The following is a 21,940-nucleotide window of genomic DNA, read 5'->3' as shown; positions in this document are numbered from 1 at the left end:
ATATCTTTAGAAAAACAGGCTATATAGCCTAACCAAAATCATTTATTTTAACTTTACTGACAAAATCTACACCTGAATTTGTAGTGCACTCTTCTGAGGATGAAGACTTGAGAAACCACTTCCTTATTGTTTACAGCAAAGCTTGCCATGCATATGCTGTACCAGCTGATACCCCAGCTCCCACCGAAGTGGTCGAAAAAAACCCTGATAGAGTTACTTAAATCCCCTGTTGACAAACTTCAGTTCAACTGCCAGTATCTTTCTAAGTCAATATTTTTGCACTTTCATAATTGTTTATCTAATAAGAGCTATTACTTCATTGATAAAAAGAGCAATCTAGAGGATTTTATTATGTAGTAGCCATTAACTGCATTTAAAACCAGCAGTGGAAAGAAATTGGTCATTTCAGAGGATTGGGGCTTTATATTATTTCTTAAGATAACACACTTGCATCATTTCACCAAACTAATGGAGTTACAGTTTACCTCAGTCCCGATTTACCACACAACACATTGTCATGTGCCCTTAGTTCTGTGGCACCTCTTTTTAATGATTAGTTAACTTGAGGATAATGAAGCCCTTATCATGTGCCTAATTAGCCATGCAGTCCCTAATGGCAGTCTCATTTAGATAAAGTCTCTTTGCTGATCTGTGATTTGACTGGGGCTAGAGAAGAGGAGTTCAGGGGTATAATGTACCCTTTCCACCAGCTCCACCTCCACCACCCACACCCCGTCCTTGTTGTAGAAGATATCGGCAAAGTGACTAATACACACACACAGTGGCTAAAACAAACCATGACATTAAAACCAACCATAACATAACATTTGCACTTCTTGATAACTATATAAAGGTTTTGTCTAAAAGGTATATCCCAAATAGCAATTCTTTCCCTGTCCTCAGCTTTAGGCATGCTGTTTATATTTAAATGAAAATTTCTTGGATCACTTATAGTCTTTTTTTTTGCAACCACTTAAATATTGGATATTATGTAAGGATAATTCAAAATTACCTCTCCTAATTAGAAGTTGTTCAATAGGTCCATGTAAAGAACCATTAGCTGCCCCAAATATAATTTAGTTCGGTCTGAAGTCCTCATATCTAGGAGTTCCTAAAAATAACATTTATTTCCATATTTGACAACAAAGGTGACTACTACTTACTTTTAGTTTGTAATATGTATTATAGCACATGTAAAATAGAAGAAATGGAATAATTCTTACCTCATTCTTCAGCTTGCTTCCAGAAACCTTAAAAAGTGAGTACATTTTCCATTAGTTTAAAAATATCTACATATATACACTTATAGCTCTCAAGGAAGTACAACATACAAAATAGTAATTTATACCATGATTAGGTGAAATAAATCTGAGGAGATTTATCTGATGTTCAAAGGGATCCCAGCTCTCTCTCAACTTACTAAAAAAATAAATCTATAAGGAAAAGTAAAATTAAGAAGAACTTTAGGAAAGTCTGGTAAGGTTTGAAGCAAGCAAAAATACTTGGTAGTACATATTTGTGTCTGTATTCCAGGCTGCATTTTGCACTTCACAATGGGTGGGGCTAGTGAGCCTCCATCACGTTCTTTGTAATATGTGAGTTCACCTCAGTATGACTCAGGTGACTAAATTTACTTTCCCCTCACAGGACACTTTACTTTTAAAAACAATTCATTCTTTGGGAGATAACAGCAATTCTGGATAAGTCATCAAGGCAATCTCAGATGTTGATTTAATTATTCAGAGCTCTAGATTTAAAAATTAACAATTGCATATATTATAGGTTTCACAGAATGTCACTTCACTTGTGAATAACCTCCCCCTGACAGGCTAATGGCAGATTAGAGCAATGCGTTCTCCTATATTCGTGTTTTCTTTTCACAGAGACTCAGAAAGTTCAGTAGCTTTATCTTACTAAGGTAAACTGGCAGTAAAGGCACCTGTGGTTGGAGATGATTGTACAATTATAAACTTTTCATCTGCGTAAGGTACTGGTCCCCACACAGATATTTAAAAACAGTTGTCTAGTAGGAAAAGAAAAACACATTTACAATTTCTGCCTTTATCTTTACAAATTCATCCTGAAAACAGATTCAGCCTTAGAGTAAATATAATTTAAAAACAATTTGGCTTCCCTGGTTTTCATCACTGAAAACACCTTTTCACTTTTAATTTGTCATTAATGATTGAAAATTATATACACTATACACTAGTCTAGACTACATCACTGTTTAACGTCCATACAAAGTTGACATTTAAGGTCTGGTGCTCAAAATAAAACATTTTATAAGCAAAATCAGTAAGTCCTTCTGTTCAGTAGATATCATGCACACTTAAAGAAATGCAGAGAGCTTGTCTGGAGGAGAGCGGAAACCGTACCTCGTCAGGCCCTTTCCAGAGTAGACGGAGTGGTAATACGCGCTGCTTTCCTTGATGCCAATCCCGTAGTAATGGTACCTAGGGCGAGGACAGGGGCCAGCTCGGTGTTACTGCAGGGGTCTGAAGGGGGAGATGCTAAAGCATAACTGAAGTGAAACCACGAGTAAGAACTGCAGCCCATTGATCGCCTTCCTTTCCTGATTTTTTCCAAATAGCATCTTAAATGGGCTAAATCCGTCTTTGAGGGTAACTAATCCTACTTATGTTTTAAATATATTAAACATATATTACTATATTAAAAATACATTAAATAAATATATTCTGGCCCTTGATAAAGATAGAAGAAACACCTACTGCCAAAACTCCTTTATTAAACCCCTAAAATGTTAGGTTTCAAGGCAAAAACAAAATGTAATTGTAGGTATTTAACTGTAGGTACTTAACTGTAGCCACTTAACTTGTAAATGTAGGACATTGGCTCTAAGTACACAGAGTGTATCTACTTGCAAGTGGCTCCATTCAATTTGGATTTAGTCAATTAAATAAGAAAATAGCGGGGTTCCTTCGTATTGTATCTGTCAGACAGAGAAAATAGCATGGCATTACGTGTGAAGAAGACATGGATATCACACATAGGAATATGTGTGAAGTACATGACCCTTTAAAAGCCTTTCCTCATGTGGAATGAGGAGCCCAATTCACTGTCATTTTCATTTCAGACTTCTGTGCAACAATGGGAGCGGGGGTGGGAGCAAACTATGTCCTGAATCAATGGAAATATAAATTATAGAATGTATATGAATAATTTGTCATAAATGTGCCTGTGAATCCTGAGCCACAGGTAGGTATAGGATCTCATCCAGCCTCACGTTGTAGAATTTTCTCCAAAACTGCAGACTGCTAACACCACGGCACAAAACTACAAAGGCTATACAGTGGGTATTTAGTGAGGGCAGCCAAGCCTGCCAACCTCTGCTTTCACTCCCCCTCTCTCCCCATGCTGTACCACTGCCTGTTTGGTTACCTACCATTTCCATTTGCATTCATCTAAGATCAGGGGAGGGATAAACTAAGAGAGAATTAAGGGATTCCAATATAAGCATATGTAAAATGTCATTTCTTAACATCACCATCTGAGCTGAAAATGGACAGAAGGATCTAAGATCCAAGGCCCCTTTCCTGACCTCAGCAATAAAGAAGATACTTGGTGGAGCAATCCCACATCTAAATGTTTTCAAAGCCCAGGATGAGAGTGCAATGGAGGCCTGAATACCATGTATCCAAATATTTAAAATACATAAGTCAAGCCAACAAATTACTAAATACATGTCACGGTCCTCCTATCTTGACTATTTAACTACATAATGTTTTGGTATGTTGTTTGAACTTAGAATTCTGACACCCCTGGAGTTCCGTGTGGGAACACAGTGATGAGGAAGGGCCACCCTCTCAACTCTGTTCTCTTCTCTGCCCTTGCTCCATTGTTCCCTGTGAGGGGCCTCTTATGAACACTGCAGCCTCCATGTCCAGGATCCACCCACACAGGCACCCTCCACACAGCTGCCTCCTGGCCATTCCTCTGCTCTGTGTATACTGAGGGAGCTGAACACCCTTCTGAGAAAGCGTGAGGAAGAGCCCCACATAGGCCAGGACGCAGACCAGAGGCTGATTGAACAGGGAATACTCCGGTCCCAGGGACCTGGAATGTGGGTTAGAAGGGGGAAGTGCTCTTTGGGTGGACACGTTCACTCGGGCTAAGGACTCCTTACCCCCTGCAGAGGGGAACAGCTGGAGGAGGGCCCATAGCAGGGCCCTGAAGTGTGAGGCCCAGAGATGGGTGCTCTCCCAATTAGGTCCTGAGGGCAGGGCTGTGGTGGAGGCTTGCCTCCAGTGACCCTGGGACATTTGAGATAGACAGGAGTTTCTAAATATGAAAAAAATTGCATATATTGTAACAAATATTTTCAGAAAGAGCTATTATATTTGAGAAGCAGTAACAGAGAGTGGTCAAGGTAAATGAAGGCATTTTTACGATGCTGGCAGACTAGAAACAAGTTTTCAAATCCAGTTTTGTAGAAGGACAATCCCAGCCTGTTACCCAGAACAGAAGCAGCTCGCAGCTGCTGGTTTTTACAGAACAGAACACAATCCTCTGGCAGGTGAGGAAGAACAACCTCCAAGGGATATGGGAGCAAAGGAGAAAGGAAGAAAATAGGGAACTTATGGAAACCCCAAAATATTGTACTGATGTGTCTCTAATTAGAAATGAAAAGAAGGAAACTTTTCATTAAGACTTTACCAAAGGCAGCTATATTAATAGGAATAGATAAAGGAAATATCCCAAAACCATGGATAACTGAGCACATTGAGATACTCTTTAGCCAAGTATATTAGAATTAGTTAATGAACCAAGAGTCTGAAATAAATATTAATATTTCCTTTATTAGATTTTAGAACTCAGCGAGCAAAGGAAATGTCTTTATGTTAGAAGAAATAAAGCAAGAAATGCTGAGAACAAGGAATTCTATTACAATACATAATATTGTAATTTTATGTTCTTATGCAAAGTGTGCTATTTGTTATAAGATACTATAGTTTAAATAACTATATTTCAGCCACTTGCTTTACAAGTTGATAATCTTTTATCATAACTTTATCTTCTTTCTCGTCTACCTTTTTTCAACATGTGAAATGTATTATACCATGGACAAGTGGCTTGTCATGCAGACTGGGATAAAATACATTGCCTTGACAGGTGGCAGACAAAATCATAAGTCAAGGAATGGTCATGAGTTTAACGAATGTTAAAGGCCATGCTGTGTCCTGACCACTGTGTAGTTGTCAATACAGCGACGGCAAAAATGGCATGAAAAATCAGGTCAGGAACATGAGCACTCTGACGTCCACCTTAGTCCATGGCTTCCTGAGCCAGACCGCCTGCCAGTCACAGGACAGCGACCACACAGGCCAAGCCCAAGGCACAGTTTTCTTCCACTTTTTAAAATCGGCCCTGGCTGGTGTAGCTCAGTGGATTGAGTGAGAGCTGTGAACCAAAGCATCGCAGTTTCGATTCCCATTCAGGGCACATGCTTGAGTTGCAGGCCATGGCCCCCAGCAACCGCACATTGATGTCTCTCTCTCTCTCTCTTTCTCTCTCTCTCTCTCTCTTTCTCCCTTCCCTCTCTAAAAATAAATAAATAAAATCTTTTAAAAAAATCGCCTGATAGTCACTTTTTGTAAAAATTGCAATATCCTTTAGGACCCAATAAATACTGACTAAAATGGATTTATAATGTTTTTCTTGTATATGATTTTTAAGAAAAAGATCTTTTTCTTACAGAATTCATTTGTTCTTTATTTTAATAAAATGACTTTATTATTTTATCTTTTCCCTTCCAATCATTAGGGCAAAATATTTTTAAAATTAGATGTACTTGATGCCTCCACCTACATTCAGAGTCAAGATTTTATTTCTACCAAAACAAAAATGTCCTTTTCAAGTAATGTACTTTATTCATAGGTCAAATGTAAATGACTCTGTAACCAGACACACACTGACAGAGGAGGAAGGAATTTGGTCAGCTACATTTCAGTCTACAAATGAAAGGCATGTGTTTTTCTCATTAGCAATACCTCATGATTTAGCTATCTCCGTGCAGTTGAACATGTTCCATTAGTGCAATCTCATAAACGTGCCAGCCGATAGGGGACCAGCTAAAGAGTGAGCCCTCCCTCTCTTTAGACACGTATTCAGTGCTCACCATGTGCCAGGTGCTGAGGATTCAAAGACAGGGAGAAGAAGGTCTCTGTCCTGGAAGACTGGACAGTCATGTGGAGAGAAAAGCATGCACTAAACTGCAACACCACATGAATAGTGCCAAAAGGGAAGCAGGTATTAGGAGGTAACAGAAATGGATACTTCTTACTGAGCACTTGTTATATGCAAAAAACTTTGTTTCAAATTTCTACAGCAGCCAGCAAGTAAAGTATTTTTTCCATTTAAGGGCAGAGGTTCAAAAAGGTTGTGATTTTCTTTACAAAGATTGTGTGAAAAGGTTATGGATTTTGAAGACAAAATGCAAACCCATAACTCCATAAAACAGACACCATGCTATCTTCATACTTGAGATGTAAAAGGTAGATAGTGGTATAAGTGGACGGATGGGTGGATGGATGGATGGGTATAAATATAGAAATATTAGTGTCTCAATTTTACCTATAATTAGAAATTCTTAAGCAAAATATAGTTTGAATATGTTTGCACCACATACATACCCCCTCTTCTAGTTTAGCAAGAATCATATTAAGCAATGATAACTAAGAAATCATTAAGAACTATACCACTGGATGTTTCATATTTGAAATTCTATATGTAAACAAGGGGTCCCTATCATAGGAAACCAATAAACATTTGTTGAATAAATCAACATCATAAAAAAGTTAAAAATAACTGTGTCATAAAGAAAACTTCATGAATAGAAATTTGTCACTAAAAGGCATGCATATAGTATATACTTAAAATGGCACAATTTTAACTTTGGTAGAGATTAAAGAGTCTCTTATCTAAAAGTATGTAAGCAAATCTACTAACCCCTTTAATCCTACAACTAACAGTGTATAAACTTATTTATTCTATCAGAATTACTCATTCTCCATAAACAACTTGTGCTTTCCCACCTTGGTGCCTTTACTTTGCTGAGCTCTCTCCTCACCGGCAATACTCTCCCTTCCTGGCTCATTCCTACCCCTGCCTCGAGGCATAACATTAATGCCGGAAGCTTTGCCTGGTCTCTCCGGTAAAACTAAGTTCTCTGTCCTTTGAATTCTTCTCTTGGTCATTTATCCCATGCAGCTTTATACCCCACACCATTGGTATGTGTATACATGGCTTATCTCACCCACTAAACTGTAAGATTTGGAGAAAGAAAATTGCACCTTTCCCTTCATTGTGTTCCCCCTTAGACATCACTGTAAAAAATCCTCATTTATTGGATGAGTCCATGTATCCTGCTAAACATTTAGAAACTGATAAAAAGCAAATTCTCTTAAAGCCAATCATTTTCAAAAACCCCCTCCTAGCACTGTGTCTTTCCAGGTCATCTGTAAAATACTGGAGTGGGACAAACGTTGTATACCTACCAAGGTAGGTAATCAATGCAACACCGGAATCAGTGTATTTGGGTAGAAAGAACATTAGGAATATAAATCTCTGTTTTGCAGTGACCACTGTAATACTTTAGCACATTTCATATATAGTTTTTTCTAGAGCTGATAATATACTTTTTCTAGTTTAACTTTCCTTTTAGTCTGACTAGACTAGTACATGGCATGATCTGAGTAATGATTCAGTGTCTTTGAAAACAGAGAAGATAACAAATTATTGCTCTCTATCGTCCTAGCAGCTAAAACACAAACCTCATAAAACTGGGTAGGGTGATTTCATGCAACACATACGTGGACTTTTCATCTCATTTCAAAATTTTATAGCGCTATTTTGTTGTTAATATAGTTCCCTAAAATAAATTTGCTAGTAAATATTTGCCAGAAATAGTCTAGCATTACAAGAACATAAGCTGGTGCATGTTAAGTAAAAAAGCGAAGTTTTCACTGTGGGACTAGTTGTTTTAATTTCTATGTCACTACCTGATGACTGTCCTGTGGGTTACTCTGAGTAAACATGGCACAGTTCTTTCTCCCTAAATGGTTTCTATCTATTTGTATCAAAGAAGATACATAATAAATGATTTAAAATCCTGGGTATGATTAGCCAGTTTCTCTAAGAAAATGTTTTTTTACTGCAAGCAGTCTTTGTGAACTAACAAAATTGTATTTATTAGCATCAACTGTCCACAGCCTTACATTAAATATCAGATATCATTTATATTTTAGGAATAAAGAAATACTATTCATTAATTTTTTGTGTCCACATTTTAAAGTTAACACACTATAAAATATATGAGATTTTTAACACGACAAATGCAATTATCACTGCTCTTTATTACTGCTGAAATAGTTGTATTGTGTCTAATACTTTTCATTTACTGATCTGTGTATGCCTACACCTACATTTCTTCTTTTCCATTTCAGTCATTATACAGGATTCCTGAAACAGATGTTCCCACTGAGCTAGTAGCCCTGATGTTAGTTTACACTACACAAATGATAACTGATAAGGAAATGATGGGATTAAGCTGTTCAGGGACTTGCAATAACTTAACTATGATAAGAGCAGCTGCCATATCAGTTTTATTAACCCACTAAATCACCACTAATAAATAAGATAATAGCTTTTGTCCATCATGTCTGAAAACCAAGATCCAACAGATCAAAGTCTACAAGAAATTAAAATGTAACTTCAAATCAAACAGTTTACCATGCGCATGAAATCTACTCAACTGTGTTCTCCCTGCCTCTGAGTTATTCTGAGCATGGGTGGAATACAGGCTCCTTTTGCTCATCATCATATCCCTAGGGCCTACTCAGCAAAGTGCTTATTAAATAAATACAGATTAATAGTGGAAGTTTTTGGATACCATGTATTCTATCTTATTATTCTCTGCATCTCAAAAATTCTTCAGCACCATGCTTTATACATCAATATAAATATGAATGGATTGATCATTCTTGATATAATACATTTATAACATCAAATAAGCAATATTTACTTTTCATTACTCTTTTGTACCTATGGGATGCTGTGTTATTGTTATTTATTCAAAATAGAAATTTAAAAACATCACACAGAAAAATAATCAGGTGTATATTTTTGGCATTGGCTGTAAATTAAAAAAAAAAAAAGCAAAGTCAGTTTTTATCTTGGTGTTGAGAATGGGAAGAATCCACCATTGGGAATATTGGTTTTCTTGGCTGGGAGGGTAATAATGGTGAAGGGTGAAGGGAGGGATGGGGAGCAGAGGCTTTCTGATCTGGAGTGTTAATCTTTAGAGACCTTTTTCCATAACCTTTGGCAACAATGGCTTCTCATGAGGAACATCTGACTTGCTACTGGAAACAAATTAGTCAATTTTTAAACGTTTCTGATTTTTGACAATGGGCCCTACCTAGCAATTCTGCCCATTTGTTTTTGTGGTTGTTTTCAATGTAGCTGTCTTTGCAAAATATTTTCTCCCTTCCTTTGGGTTGAATACACTCTTGGCTCTGGCCATTTTGGACTGACCATTTTATTATCCACTTATGTCAGAACTTAGAGAAACAGAACTTGAAAATAAACACAGAATTCATTACTATTTTTTTTAGAATCTACTAACCATCTCTTTGTCACCATAAATCAGTGCTTTACACTCCGTAGAATTTCACACACTAACCAGTGAAATCTGGAAAGCAACATTATTTAATGGACATTAACAGCACCTAAGGATGGTTTTAAAAATAGTGGTTCATCTTGTGCCCACAATACAGAAAAATCTTTTGAATTTTATGTCAATTATGATCTAAAATAAATTCTGCCTGAGAGAGCCGAATGAAATTATTGGACATACTCTAGCATATTCCATAAGAATTTGGTAAAAATTGAGAACTTATATTTTAAAAGGCCATCATTAATATACTTTATTATGTAATCCACAAAAGTTAAAATAAATTAATACCCAAGTTACTTTTATTTTTGAAATAGTTTAATAAAAATTCATCAATAATACATTTAGGGTATTGTACTAAACACTATGACAATAAAATAAGTTTTATGAAATTACTAGTAAAATTGAGAGAAATTCTAAATTCCTATTTTTCCAAAACATGCTTACTTCTTCATTTATATTTCTAGTTAATCATTTGTTCATATGTCTACACACATAAAAATACTTTTAATAAAATGTAAATTTTTAGAATATTAAACATCCACTAGAAATGAGTGTGAACATAATATACCAACATATAGAACTGTTTAGGACAAAAATTAGCAAAATTATGTTTTTACTACAAATTTGCTTTAATATAAAATATAAGTATATCCCAATAAATATAAAATTCCTTATGATTGAGGCTTGAGAAAATGTTGTTAGCTCTTTGAAAAAGAATCTATTAATAAATTTTTAAAATCTAGATCAGAAAAAAACAATAAAAGTCATATCTTAAAAAACCAAAGTTTAATTAAACAATTCTTGTGTTGATATGACTGATATCAGAAAGAAGTAGACTTTACTAGTTGACAAAGCACAAACTTTAGAGCCAAATAAACATTTATTTAGATGCCAATATTGTTATTTTATAGTATCTGTGTGGGCTTGGGCAAGTCAATAATCTTTAAGCTTCAGTTTCCTCATTTGTAAAACACAGGAATTCCAATTTCATCATTGTAAGGATTATGGGGAATGTGTGTAGTTCTCAATAAATAATAACTTTAACTGCACTGCTTATACTTGGATGCACTGCAATTAATTTCATTTTATTAAAAATAGTAAAGTTAGCCCTGGCTGGCATAGCTCAGTGGATTGAGCAAGGGCTGTGAACCAAAGTGTCACAGGTTCGATTCCCAATCAGGGCATATGCCTGGGTTGCAGGCCATGACCCCCAGCAACTGCACATTGGTGTTTCTCTCTCTCTCTCTATCTCCCTCCCTTCCCTCTCTAAAAATAAATAAATAAAACCTTTAAAAAATAGTAAAGTTGAAACCATATTCATTTCTCCATTCATTCCTATACTTTATTTCTTTTAATATTCACAACATAACTATGAGATAGATGCTTTACTGATGGAAAGCTGAACAATTTATCTAGAGTCACACACAGCTTTGTATGGAAGTAGGGAATTAAAGCTAGATTTGTCCAACTTTAAACTTTATGCTCCTAACTAATAGGCAAGGCTGCCTTTTTACATATACTATCTCTCAGGATAAAAATCTAAGGGTATATCTTGGGAATGTATAAAAACAGGAGAACTACCTGGCTAAGAATAATTACATCAAAACATTACCAATTACAAAGTACACAAACTTTACATTTTCCCACATCTCTCAACATCCTAGTTTACATATGGAAAATCTCTTATCCTAATGATATCTAAATACGAAACATATAATAGGCAAATTATAAAAAGCAAAATGGCATATTAGGAAGGTAGAAGAAAATTCAAATGGTCATTGCTTTGCTCTTGGGCATGCCTGCTCTTAGATACCAAACAAGTTGCCTGAAGTCATCACATGTTGTTACATAAACCTAAAATGTTGGAGCCTCACTGTGTCACAAAGCACGGGGTTAATGACTCATCCCTAATCTTAAAGTCTCCTTCTAGGATTAATTGACTTTCTCTGCAACTGCCTGCCTGCTCTCTTGTAGATCCTATGAAGAGGATTTCTCAGCACTGCCTTGCCTCTTCTTCTGTTATCTATCTACTTAAATATTGACTGATCTTTTCTCCACACACAATTCAGTGGAAATAAAATTCAGTAAAAATTAGCCAGATAAATTGACTCAACTTTAGAAAAAAGCTGACTTGATTAGAAGGAAAAATCCAGCATTATCTTTCAATTTGGCATTTTCTTTCTCCTTCTGAGGTCACAATACTGTTAATATTAGTTGGAATCAATTAGATAAATGCTAATTGATGATCTGTAATGTATCAGACAACAGATAAAATATGAATGCAAATGAGACAAAGTCTCTATCCTCAAAACACTATCTGTTGAGTGGAAGAAATAAGTTAATTTCACATTAAGATAGGTACCAACAGAGTGCTAGGAGAGTACAAAGAAAGAATCTAAAATAAATCAAGGGGCTAAGAAAAGATTCTGAAGAAGAGATGGTTCATGGGATATTCTTTTAAATGTATGATATTTCAGCATGCCCAGAGGGAAAATATCATGTTCGATGGAGAAAGACAGCATAAACAAAGGAGTGACAGTTGAAGGTGGAGCAATGGGTAATAGGACAATAATTTGGGGACAGCATAGGTTTCATGCTGAGAAATAAGGAAGTAGATTGTAAGACAGAAGAATGAGTTGGGACTAAATCATAATAGACCTTGAATGTCAAGGTGAGAAAAATTTGTCTTTCACAGTAGAAATTATGAGCTGGTGAAAGTTTCTGAGCATGAGAGAGGCATGACTGAATCTGAATTTTGGGTCAGTTTGGAAAAAAGTGTATTGAATGGACTGGAAAGACTGAGTCAAGGCCGGGTTATGAAAGTAAGAATGAAGACGGACAGGTTGGACAGAAGTCCAAGGAGAAGGACCTCCTTTTTGGCCAGTGACTAAGACTGAGCTAGGCAACAGCCTCCACTAGTCACCTGTGGATACTGACCACTTGAACTGACACTAGTCTGACTTGAGCTGTGTACTGCAAATGTAAAATACACTTCGAATCTCAAAAATTTAGCAGAAGAGCGCATAAAAGATCTCATTAATAATGTTTATTTTAATTACACGGTAATTAAATGCTCTGGATGTGTTGGATTAAATGAAACATGAAAATCAATTTTATCTGTTCTTTTTGTACTGTTTTAATGTGGCTACTAGAATGTTTTCAACTATGTGGCTGCATTTTATTTCATGGCACAGTGCTGAACCAGATTTTAGGGCAGAAGGAGACACTGAACAAACTGAAAAGTGAGGTAGGGAAGGGAAGAAGACTTGGCAAGGCTGTGATGGGGAAGCCATCAAGGAAGTTTTATCTATGTGTTTATTTTAAGAGGACATTTTCAGCAGGTTCAAATGCTAGACAGGTGCCAAGGAAGATGAGTAATAGTAAAAATGAGTCACTGGGTTTTTGTCAATGGCTAGCAAATAAGTAACTAGAACAGAGGCATGTGATTCACACTAGAGGAAGAGAGCAGATAGCTGCCCTTTCAAGAAATAGCAAAGAAAAAAAAATAACAGTAATTAGAAAGAGTAGTGTAGAGGTGTGGGGTAATTTTATTTTTATCAACATAAAAGAGTGTTGGATACATTTGTAAACAGAAGGAGAGGAAAAACTAAAAACTTAAAAGAGTAAATAATTGATGGACAAAAATCTATAAGTTGTACAAAGATTGCCACAAATGGAAAAAAAAAAGAGCTAAAGTCACCAAAAGAAGGAATATATGACACCTCATTTATGTTTATATTTACACTAAGAGATGACTAACGAGGTCATTTTGGGTATGTTATTTTCTTCAAGGGGAAAGAGAAGATTCTAAAAATTATTATCTGAAAGAAAACCAGAGGAAGAACCTGAACCAGCTTCAACCCCTGGCTTTGGCCTTGGTCTTCGGAAGTGTGACTTCAATTTGCTCACTTATTTAGATACATACATCTGCCCTTCATGACACTGGTGCCTTCAGGAGTGGCTTTAAGGTTATGAAAATGATTTATTTGAGTTATTTCATCAGAAAAAATATTGCGATTTCTCTGCAAATTTTGCTTTTTAAATATTATCTGAAAATTCACTCATTTTTCTCTTTAGTTCTTACAGTTGGTAAAAGTCTTCATCAAGAAGAAAATACCTGGTTCTATTCACCAATAAAGACAACAGTTACTTGACATTGTGTCAATCTTCATGCACAAGGTATCACATGCACTGGTCAGATACATGCTTATTGACATGTCTTACTTTGAATGGCCTCTTGTTCCAAGTCGCCGTGTTGTTAAGAGGGGAAATTTCTGGCGAATTGTCTAAAAGAAAATCAATTTAGTTTTTAGAAAGTGTGTGGTTCTACTTCAGATCATCCATACCTAATTAATTCTAGAAAATAAATTGAACTTCAAGTAAAAATTGTCTCAATTATCTAAGGCACTTATTACTTTATCAACTTAGTGGAAAGATTTGAGTTTCTCTACAATAACTCTGTCCAGAGGTTTATCCACAATTAAATATCTATCTCTAACCCTGGAGGGACACATGAAACTTTTTCTGCTTTACAGGATCTCCACAGCAGTGTTTTAAAATTTTTCTTCTCTATGTTTCTTTTTCTAAACTTGCAAAGTAAAAATTAACATCTGATTAAAGAGTACAAATCTCTTCTACATAAAGCAGGGGTTTTAATCTGGATTATAGGAGATCCATACTGATCTTCTAAAAGCTCCAGGGCAAACTATGTATGTGTTCATTTCTTGGGAACTGGTGGTGTAGTTTCTATCAGATTCTCACAGTGTTTCACGACCCCCCTAACAGATAAGAATTACTGCCATAAGGTGGATTTATAAAATAGTAATGCTGAACTGGACATTAAATATTGTTTTATCTAGCCTCCTTATTTTATAGAAGGAGTGAGCAGAGTTCTGAAGAGATTAAATGTGTTTAAGAAGGCCTCACACAAATTAGTCACAGTCTCAGCTGGGGCCTAACTCACTGGGTGACCATGTTAACTGCTCTCGTAAATAGGCTTTTTAAAGTAAGTTAATAAACCATTTTATTTAAAAAAATTGAGAGGCTGAACCATAGAATTCATTATTTTCTGGGCAATGAGTCCCTCTACAGGCTGGAACTTGGATTTCAGTTTATATAAGATACAATGTTTGAGACTTAATTAAGATTCCTACAGTTTTTCCAGGACATCTTAGGTTCATAGGCCATCAAGCATAAGAATCTCAAAGAACAAGACTTTCACAAGATACTGATAGTGTTTCCTGATTTTCAAAATGAGATCAATGTAAAGAAATATAGTGATATCAGTTCTGTAAATTCCCATCCTAGTCACACTATTTGGGTAGAAAGAAATGTATAAAAATGAGAGAAATTTAATCAATCCTGTAACATTTTAGAGTCAGAGTGAAGCAGAGAATTAGAAGATCTATACTTACATAATAGAAGAAAAATCTGTTAAAAATTCTTATACTTGGACTCACTAAATAATAAACATAATAATCAATTGCATTACCAAGATACTTGTCACTTTCACTTAATTTTGTTTCTCGATACAGTCCAGACCACACTCTTTGACATATCCCTCTTTGAAAGGAAATGCCACCACTCAAATGCAGTTGCCTTTGAGGTCACATTAAACCTTCAGAGAGGCAGGGTTTTAACATTTAGAACATATAGTTGTTTAAGTAAAACACATATATATATAGTAGGTAAAATCAAAGTAAAGTATGTAACACTTCCAGATATAGCTCTCAAGAGACTTTGTTTATGCTCGAGAAACAAATTTCTTAATATTCTATATGAAAACTTGTTCAGATGAATTTGTTCCCATCCTCTCTGTCTCACATGACTTTACTTGGAAGAGAGTAGAGCCAATATGTGTCACTTACCTTTCCAAAGGTGGCCGCACAGGCTGGCTCCAATTTCTCTTTTCTGCAGAAATCTAAATAGTGTGCATACAGGATGCACCGTGGTAAACAAACTCCTTCACACACAATGTAATTCTCTTCAAGCCTAAGAAAAAAGCAAAAAGTCAAATCAAACATTCTGTTTATTTCTCCTTTCCATTCCTCCTTCATATTTATTTAATGCCCACTTTTAATAGACACATTATACAAATGAGTTCATGAGTAGACATATTCTGAATATTATTCAAAATAAGATCACAGATTAATGTCTGAAGTGCAAGAATCCCCATTGAACACCTGTTAATGCAGTTAAAATAATATGGCTAACATAAAACCACTCCTGCCTGGTCCACAGCCTAAAGAATAGATCTTATTTCTATGTATTGTAAATCTTCACTGTTCTTGGGGTTTGTTCTGTAAGACACAAACATTAATAGTGAAATTGAAAATGATGGGGTTTTTAAAAAGGAACATTCTCAATGCTAAAGGGCTGCCAGACTTCAGGATGGCAAATGTCTACAATCATTTACTGTTGTACACAAACTAGTTCTGAACCTGAATAGTTAGGGAAGCATGGTGATGCATGTATTTGGAAAAATAACTGAAGGTAAACTCACTTCACTTAACTCCCAAATGGTACTGATCTATTTTTACCCTACACCTTAACCTTGAGCAGTACTATAATTACCTAAAATATCCTGCACATTCAAAACACTATGAAATTCTCTATAGATACCTCTAAATATGATATAAATTAAGCTCTATATTATAACTACAATAACACAAACTTTGAAAATTTAGAGATGATTCTATTGTTTGGATGTCTATAATTGCAATTAAACACATTTTATATAAATGTAAAGATATATATTTAAAGGTTACAAATCGCTGAACAGCAATCAAGAAATCAGAACTTGTACATTCTATTTCTAGTTTTTCTAACAATCCAGGAGGTGATTTTGGCTAAAATTTACCAAATTTATGCATAGTAAATTCAAAATTACTACTATATAAGAACAATGTATGCATTCAGAGTAAAACTGAGTGGAACTCTTTAAGATCTCTGATTTAATATATTCCCAATGCATATGAAAGAAAAAGCAAAGGACATATTCTCTAAGCAGGTAAAGCATCAGACATCTATTTTGCTATGAAGAAGGAAAAAAAGAAGCAAAACCAAGTGTGATTTGCATACATAAAACCAAACACCTAGTTGACAGTGAAAATTGGAGTTACTCAATCAGATTTTTCACTTAAACTTTCTGTTCTAACTTTTACCATCCTCAATATCATATATAACGTTAAAGGAAAATTCTCAAAATATAAATAACTCCCTTAGGTTTTTAAAATATATATATAACTTTTGAGAGGAGAAGGTTTTTAAATATATATATATATATATATATAAAATCTCACTTTTGAGGGGAGAAGGTGTGGAATACTTAAATGAAAACCACTGAGAAACACTCAAGTATTTAAAAATTATATGTTAATGACATGCATATAATGCCCACTTTTCACTGGCTGTTTTGATGTTGTAGGCATTGCTTTTGTCTTCAAAACTGAGTAATCCTAGGCATAAGTACAATATTAATTTGGAATATAATTTCTTTCTTTAATTATAAGGCATTCATATTTATAAAATAAACAGAAGTTTGTTTTTATTCACTCAGTTTGAACTAAAAAAAATGAAAGTGATCATTTGAAAGACCTTCATAATATAACTGAAATCAAAACACTTTTCCTCTGGTTATCCTAATAAAAAATAGTTGTATCCTAAACCAGTAAGTGTGACATCAACTTCATAGTTAAACCATAACTTTAGAAGATCACTGGTTTGTATTTCAAATATCTGAAAGGCTTTATACTTCAAATATTTGAAAGAGTATATAATTATAAAAACAGCATATAAAACTAATTTAATATTATAATAAATAAAAATTTACTAATTTTTATTATTTTTTGCATTTTCCTAAGATTTAGATAACACTTTATATATAAACAGATTATGTTACTTATCAGTGGATAGAACTTCTAACTTACTAGCTTATTATTTGGAATTTGGGAGAAAATATATACTCCTATTTCTTCACACTTTGAGCGGAAGTTTAATACGATGTTTTACTTTAGATCCCTCTTCCTTTTAGATCAATATTACAAAATGTTCCCTATATAAAAAGTCTACTAATAAATTGTTGGTGTTAAAAGATTTTCCACAAAATCCAATTTTGATATTTTACTATAATAAATCATATATGACGGGTGCCATAAAAACAATTGAACATCTATTTAAGTTACTAGTGATATCTTAACTGATGTTTCTATTTCTTCTATTTCAAATACATTTCACCTTATGGCCAATGCACCAATTTTAAATTTGCCCTTTTATAGATCAAGGCAATGTTAAGATCTTCATCCTTTCAAATTGTTTTTAAGAATCATATTTTATAAACACAAAACTACCAAATAACAAATATACAGGAGCAAACTGATTTCATGTTAAGCAAATAAATCATAAAACCAACCATTATTGCTTACATTTGAATGAATTATAGTTTTAGTCAATAATGAAGACTGTGATGTGGTTTTATTTGTATTGTAGTTCATTTTTCATCAGCACCAAAATATGTCTCCATGCCAAATGACTCAGTGAAAAAAAAACTGGAGTAAATTTCTAACTGGTCTTTTAAACTTCACACAAAAAAAGTTTAAAAAGGGAGAAACAAAATGAGAAAAGCAAAGATTCTGAAGATACTGATTTTTAAAACTCAACAAGTGCTTAAATGTCCCCCTGAGCGGAGGTCTTACCACTGCAGGGTGAGCTGTGTCTGCTTCTTCTTGTCCTTCATAATCTGCGTGATGGTTTTCTTCTGACACAGGTGTGCATCCGCTGCTTTGGTTTTGCCGTCGCGACTGTCCGAATCCTCTTCTTCAGAGGAGAAGCTACCATTGCTTAAAGGCATTTCTGATTGCAATTTGAAAAGATAATGCAGAAAATCAGAATATAAAATCAATTGAGCAGCCTCTTAACGTACCTTTGCGTCAAACGGGGTTGCCTGTGGGGGTTGGGAGGACACCTATCTGAAGTCCCTTCATTTCTAGTTAACAAATGCTTCCCTGGGGGAAATACAAAGATCCGAACAGAACATCTTACATATTTGTGTGTTTGCGGTGTGTTTATTACTTTTTTTATTGGATGCCCTTTTTAGACTGTATCAATCCCGGTTCCAATCAGTTCCCCGGAGGGAGCAGAGCACTCACTCACCGGATTTAACTCCCATCCGCAGCTCTGAGTCGTCTTCTTTCTCTCTGCTGACCAGCGCGCCTCTGGGCTGCGCTTCAGCCGCCAGGTACACCGTTTCCCGTGGGTAAGCGAGCAACCCTTTGCCCAGGAGCTGCACACAGCACTCGTCCTGGACCTCGGAGGAAACTTGGGGCGAAGCCTGAGCCTGAGGGAAGGCGTTTTCCAGCTCCGGGACCTTGGCCATCCTCTTGGCCACCGGAGACCTGGGCACCGCCGCTTGCCGGCTCCCGGTGGAGCCTGGAGCTTGGGGCGGGGCGGGGCGGGGCTGGGGACCTGGGCTGCAGGGGCGGGGGCCTCAGGCTCAGGATCCCCGCGGCGGCGTGGCGAAGGAAAGCCTTGCACAGGTACAGCTCAGATCGCTCTGGGAACAGGTGGGCCGAGGCGGAACTACCCTACTCCACCTGTCTGCGGTCCTGACTGATGCACAACTGGAAATTGGCATCCTCACCTGCGCCCGTCTCGCCAGAGCAACAGAGTTCCATTCACCACGTCTCCTTCCCCCTCTTTCCTCCCTTTCTCTCAGCTTGCGCTGGGCCCGAGGACACTTCTCAGACCAGAAGCTCCCAGAAAAACTAGAAAAAGATCCAGTGTCTTCTCGGGGGAAGAGCAGATATCCGCGTCCCTACTCTCAGGAAACACAAACGACCCGCAGCCTGGCAGCCCTGAGTGTGAGCCCCGGGCAGGAAGAGGAGGACCCCAGAGCACCGTTCAGTTCTGCACAACCTGGGCCGGGCTTATTTATTCCCGGGCAATCCGAGGGGTTGCTGAGGGCTCTCCTCCGTGACTTGGGGGCAGACACCATCGCATCACAGGTGTCCCAACTGCCCTGCTCACAGGTGCACAAACACTCGGAATCCCAGGCTTCACTTTCCCAGAGAGTCTAGTCTTGAGCTTGGAGGAAAAGCTGCATTCGCTCCTACTGACAGTAGTTCGTGATTTAAACATATCCCTCCGGATTCCTCATCTTTCATACCTCTGGGTAGTGCCATGGACATCTGTTGAAATGAAAATGAAATCGCAAGATTTCATTTTCAATCCAAAACGGCACGAGTCGCACATGTTGAAAATGATAATGTGTGCTCCCTTTAAGACAGAGAAATAAGGAGAGACTTGGGGTAACTGTTGTCTGCCACATAATTTTTCATTTCATCACCTGTTCTTTTGACAACTAAATGCCTAGCACTGTCCAAAAAGATCAAGGATCTTGTTTTGGTTGACATTGCTTTACCACAAACCACAGCCTGTAATGTTCTCTTGGAATATTAGAAAGAGAAAACACCCCTGAACTTGAATTTAATATTACTACACGACATCAAAATTTAACATGGAAGAAAACGAAATGAGACCCAAGGTGGTAGGCGGCTGAAGGGTGAATTATGGGGAGAAGTAATACAGCCTAAGAGCATTACCTGGCCTACACAACCAGGATTATGGGTGTGTTTACATCTCTCATATCTTTTAGCACCACTTGTTGAGAAGGCATTACCTCTCTGCCTAAGGCTTTCTGCTTACCAACCTCCAGCAGCTGGGCTCAGGCTGGAGCCAGCCACCCATCCAGGCACCCAAAGGTCTGAAACTACACTCCCCCCAGGGACAACTCTGCACATGGATCTCTACCCAAGCTCCCAAAAGCCTCAGAAATTTCTCAGGCACTGGGGCTTAGATCTATAATGCTAAAGTTTAGAATTTTTCCACTTTACAAAGACACTCTCAGACTCATTCTATAAAGGGAGTTCCAGAGATTAACTGTGTGTACAGAAAAGGCCTGCCCACTCAGATCACATAATCAAAAGAGCAACATTAGAAAAATACTGGGATTTATTTTTGAATTCTTAAAAATTTGGTATCCAGGTTGATGTGTGTGTGTGTGTGTGTGTGTGTGTGTGTAAGCCATACTGACAGAAAGTGAGTATATGGCAATTATCGAGTTGAATTGATCAATGGAAACACAAACCAAGATCATTTAAGGCTCTTGGTGAACATTTTGCTTTAATTTTGAGTAAACCGTTAGCCTAACAAAATAATGTGTAAGCTCTTTGTGCTTCTACTTGGAAACAGAAATTAAATAGTCCTGTAACGAGTGAAGAGGTTGAATCAGTGCTCAGAAACGTCCAACATAAAAAAGCCCAGGACCAGAGGCGTCACTGGTGAATTACACCAAATGTTTAAAGAAGAATCGATGCCAGTCCTTCCTAAACTGATGAGAAGCACTGAAAGCAGTGCCCAAAATGGGGAGTAGGGATCTGTTGTCAGCCTCAATTGCCATTTGTGATTAACATAATTAATATGAGTTCAAGAGACCAAAGTTTTAGAGACATATGGTGATAAACAAGTTATAAGATCCTAGGCAGGAAAATAAGCAAATTAGTAAAGTAATAATAATAAAAGGAGACAACCTCTTAAAATAGTGATTCATAACATTTTGTTTTTTATATTTCCTTTAAGAATTTATTTACATCATAGGCTCTCCCCCCAGGGAGAAAAAGCATACATATATACATACAAAATGTTGCATGCAATTTGACTGATCCTAAGAATATCTGAAAAAAGTTATTCTGTTTTAAGAAAAAAACACAGTGGCATCTGAGAAAGGAGATTCTTGAAGTTCCCAAAGTAAAGTGAAAAGGAAAAGGAATTTGAAGTCAGATGCACCCATTCTCATTGTGACTGGCCACTTAACCTTTCCGTTCCCTCTCTCTAGATTGGAAAATTTAGTACCTGTCTATAGCAGACTGTGGCTGCTCTGCCCAGATCCCCTTGGGTCCCTCTCACAATTTCTGACACTGTTCTCCCAGCTTCTGCCTCCTTTTTTTTTTTTTTTTTTTTGTACAGGAATCAGCTTCACCAGCACTACCTGAGAGCACCTGAGACTCTCTGGAGGGAAGTGCCTTGGTTACCAGACCACCACTGTCCACAGACAGAGAAAGTCCAAGTGACTCCATGTTTATGTACTTCCTTGGAGCCCTTAGCCCATGACTGATGAGGAGGGAGAATAAAAGCAAAGTTCACTGATCTCACGGTGGATACACTGGGGTTGCAATTTACACTCCAGAG

General features: G+C 36.7%; 1 protein-coding gene across 1 annotated transcript in view; it reads right to left on the bottom strand.

The window, feature by feature from the left end:
- The window catches only part of RFX6 (regulatory factor X6), a 53,399-nt gene extending 34,329 nt beyond the window's left edge, over positions 1 to 19,070 (bottom strand). The window contains exons 1-6 of the mRNA XM_028510866.2: positions 18,848 to 19,070; positions 18,391 to 18,547; positions 15,565 to 15,688; positions 13,922 to 13,983; positions 2,377 to 2,456; positions 1,224 to 1,249 (exon numbers count right to left, since the gene is read on the bottom strand). Coding sequence (XP_028366667.1) covers positions 1,224 to 1,249; positions 2,377 to 2,456; positions 13,922 to 13,983; positions 15,565 to 15,688; positions 18,391 to 18,547; positions 18,848 to 19,070 — 672 coding nt within the window. The remainder of the gene's footprint in view (positions 1 to 1,223; positions 1,250 to 2,376; positions 2,457 to 13,921; positions 13,984 to 15,564; positions 15,689 to 18,390; positions 18,548 to 18,847) is intronic.
- Between the last annotated feature and the right edge of the window lie 2,870 nt (positions 19,071 to 21,940).

The sequence above is a fragment of the Phyllostomus discolor genome, chromosome 4, assembly GCF_004126475.2.
Source record: "Phyllostomus discolor isolate MPI-MPIP mPhyDis1 chromosome 4, mPhyDis1.pri.v3, whole genome shotgun sequence".
Classification (NCBI taxonomy): Eukaryota; Metazoa; Chordata; class Mammalia; order Chiroptera; family Phyllostomidae; genus Phyllostomus; species Phyllostomus discolor.
Note: the sequence above shows the minus strand (reverse complement) of the source record. Positions and strands in the feature narration are given on the sequence as shown.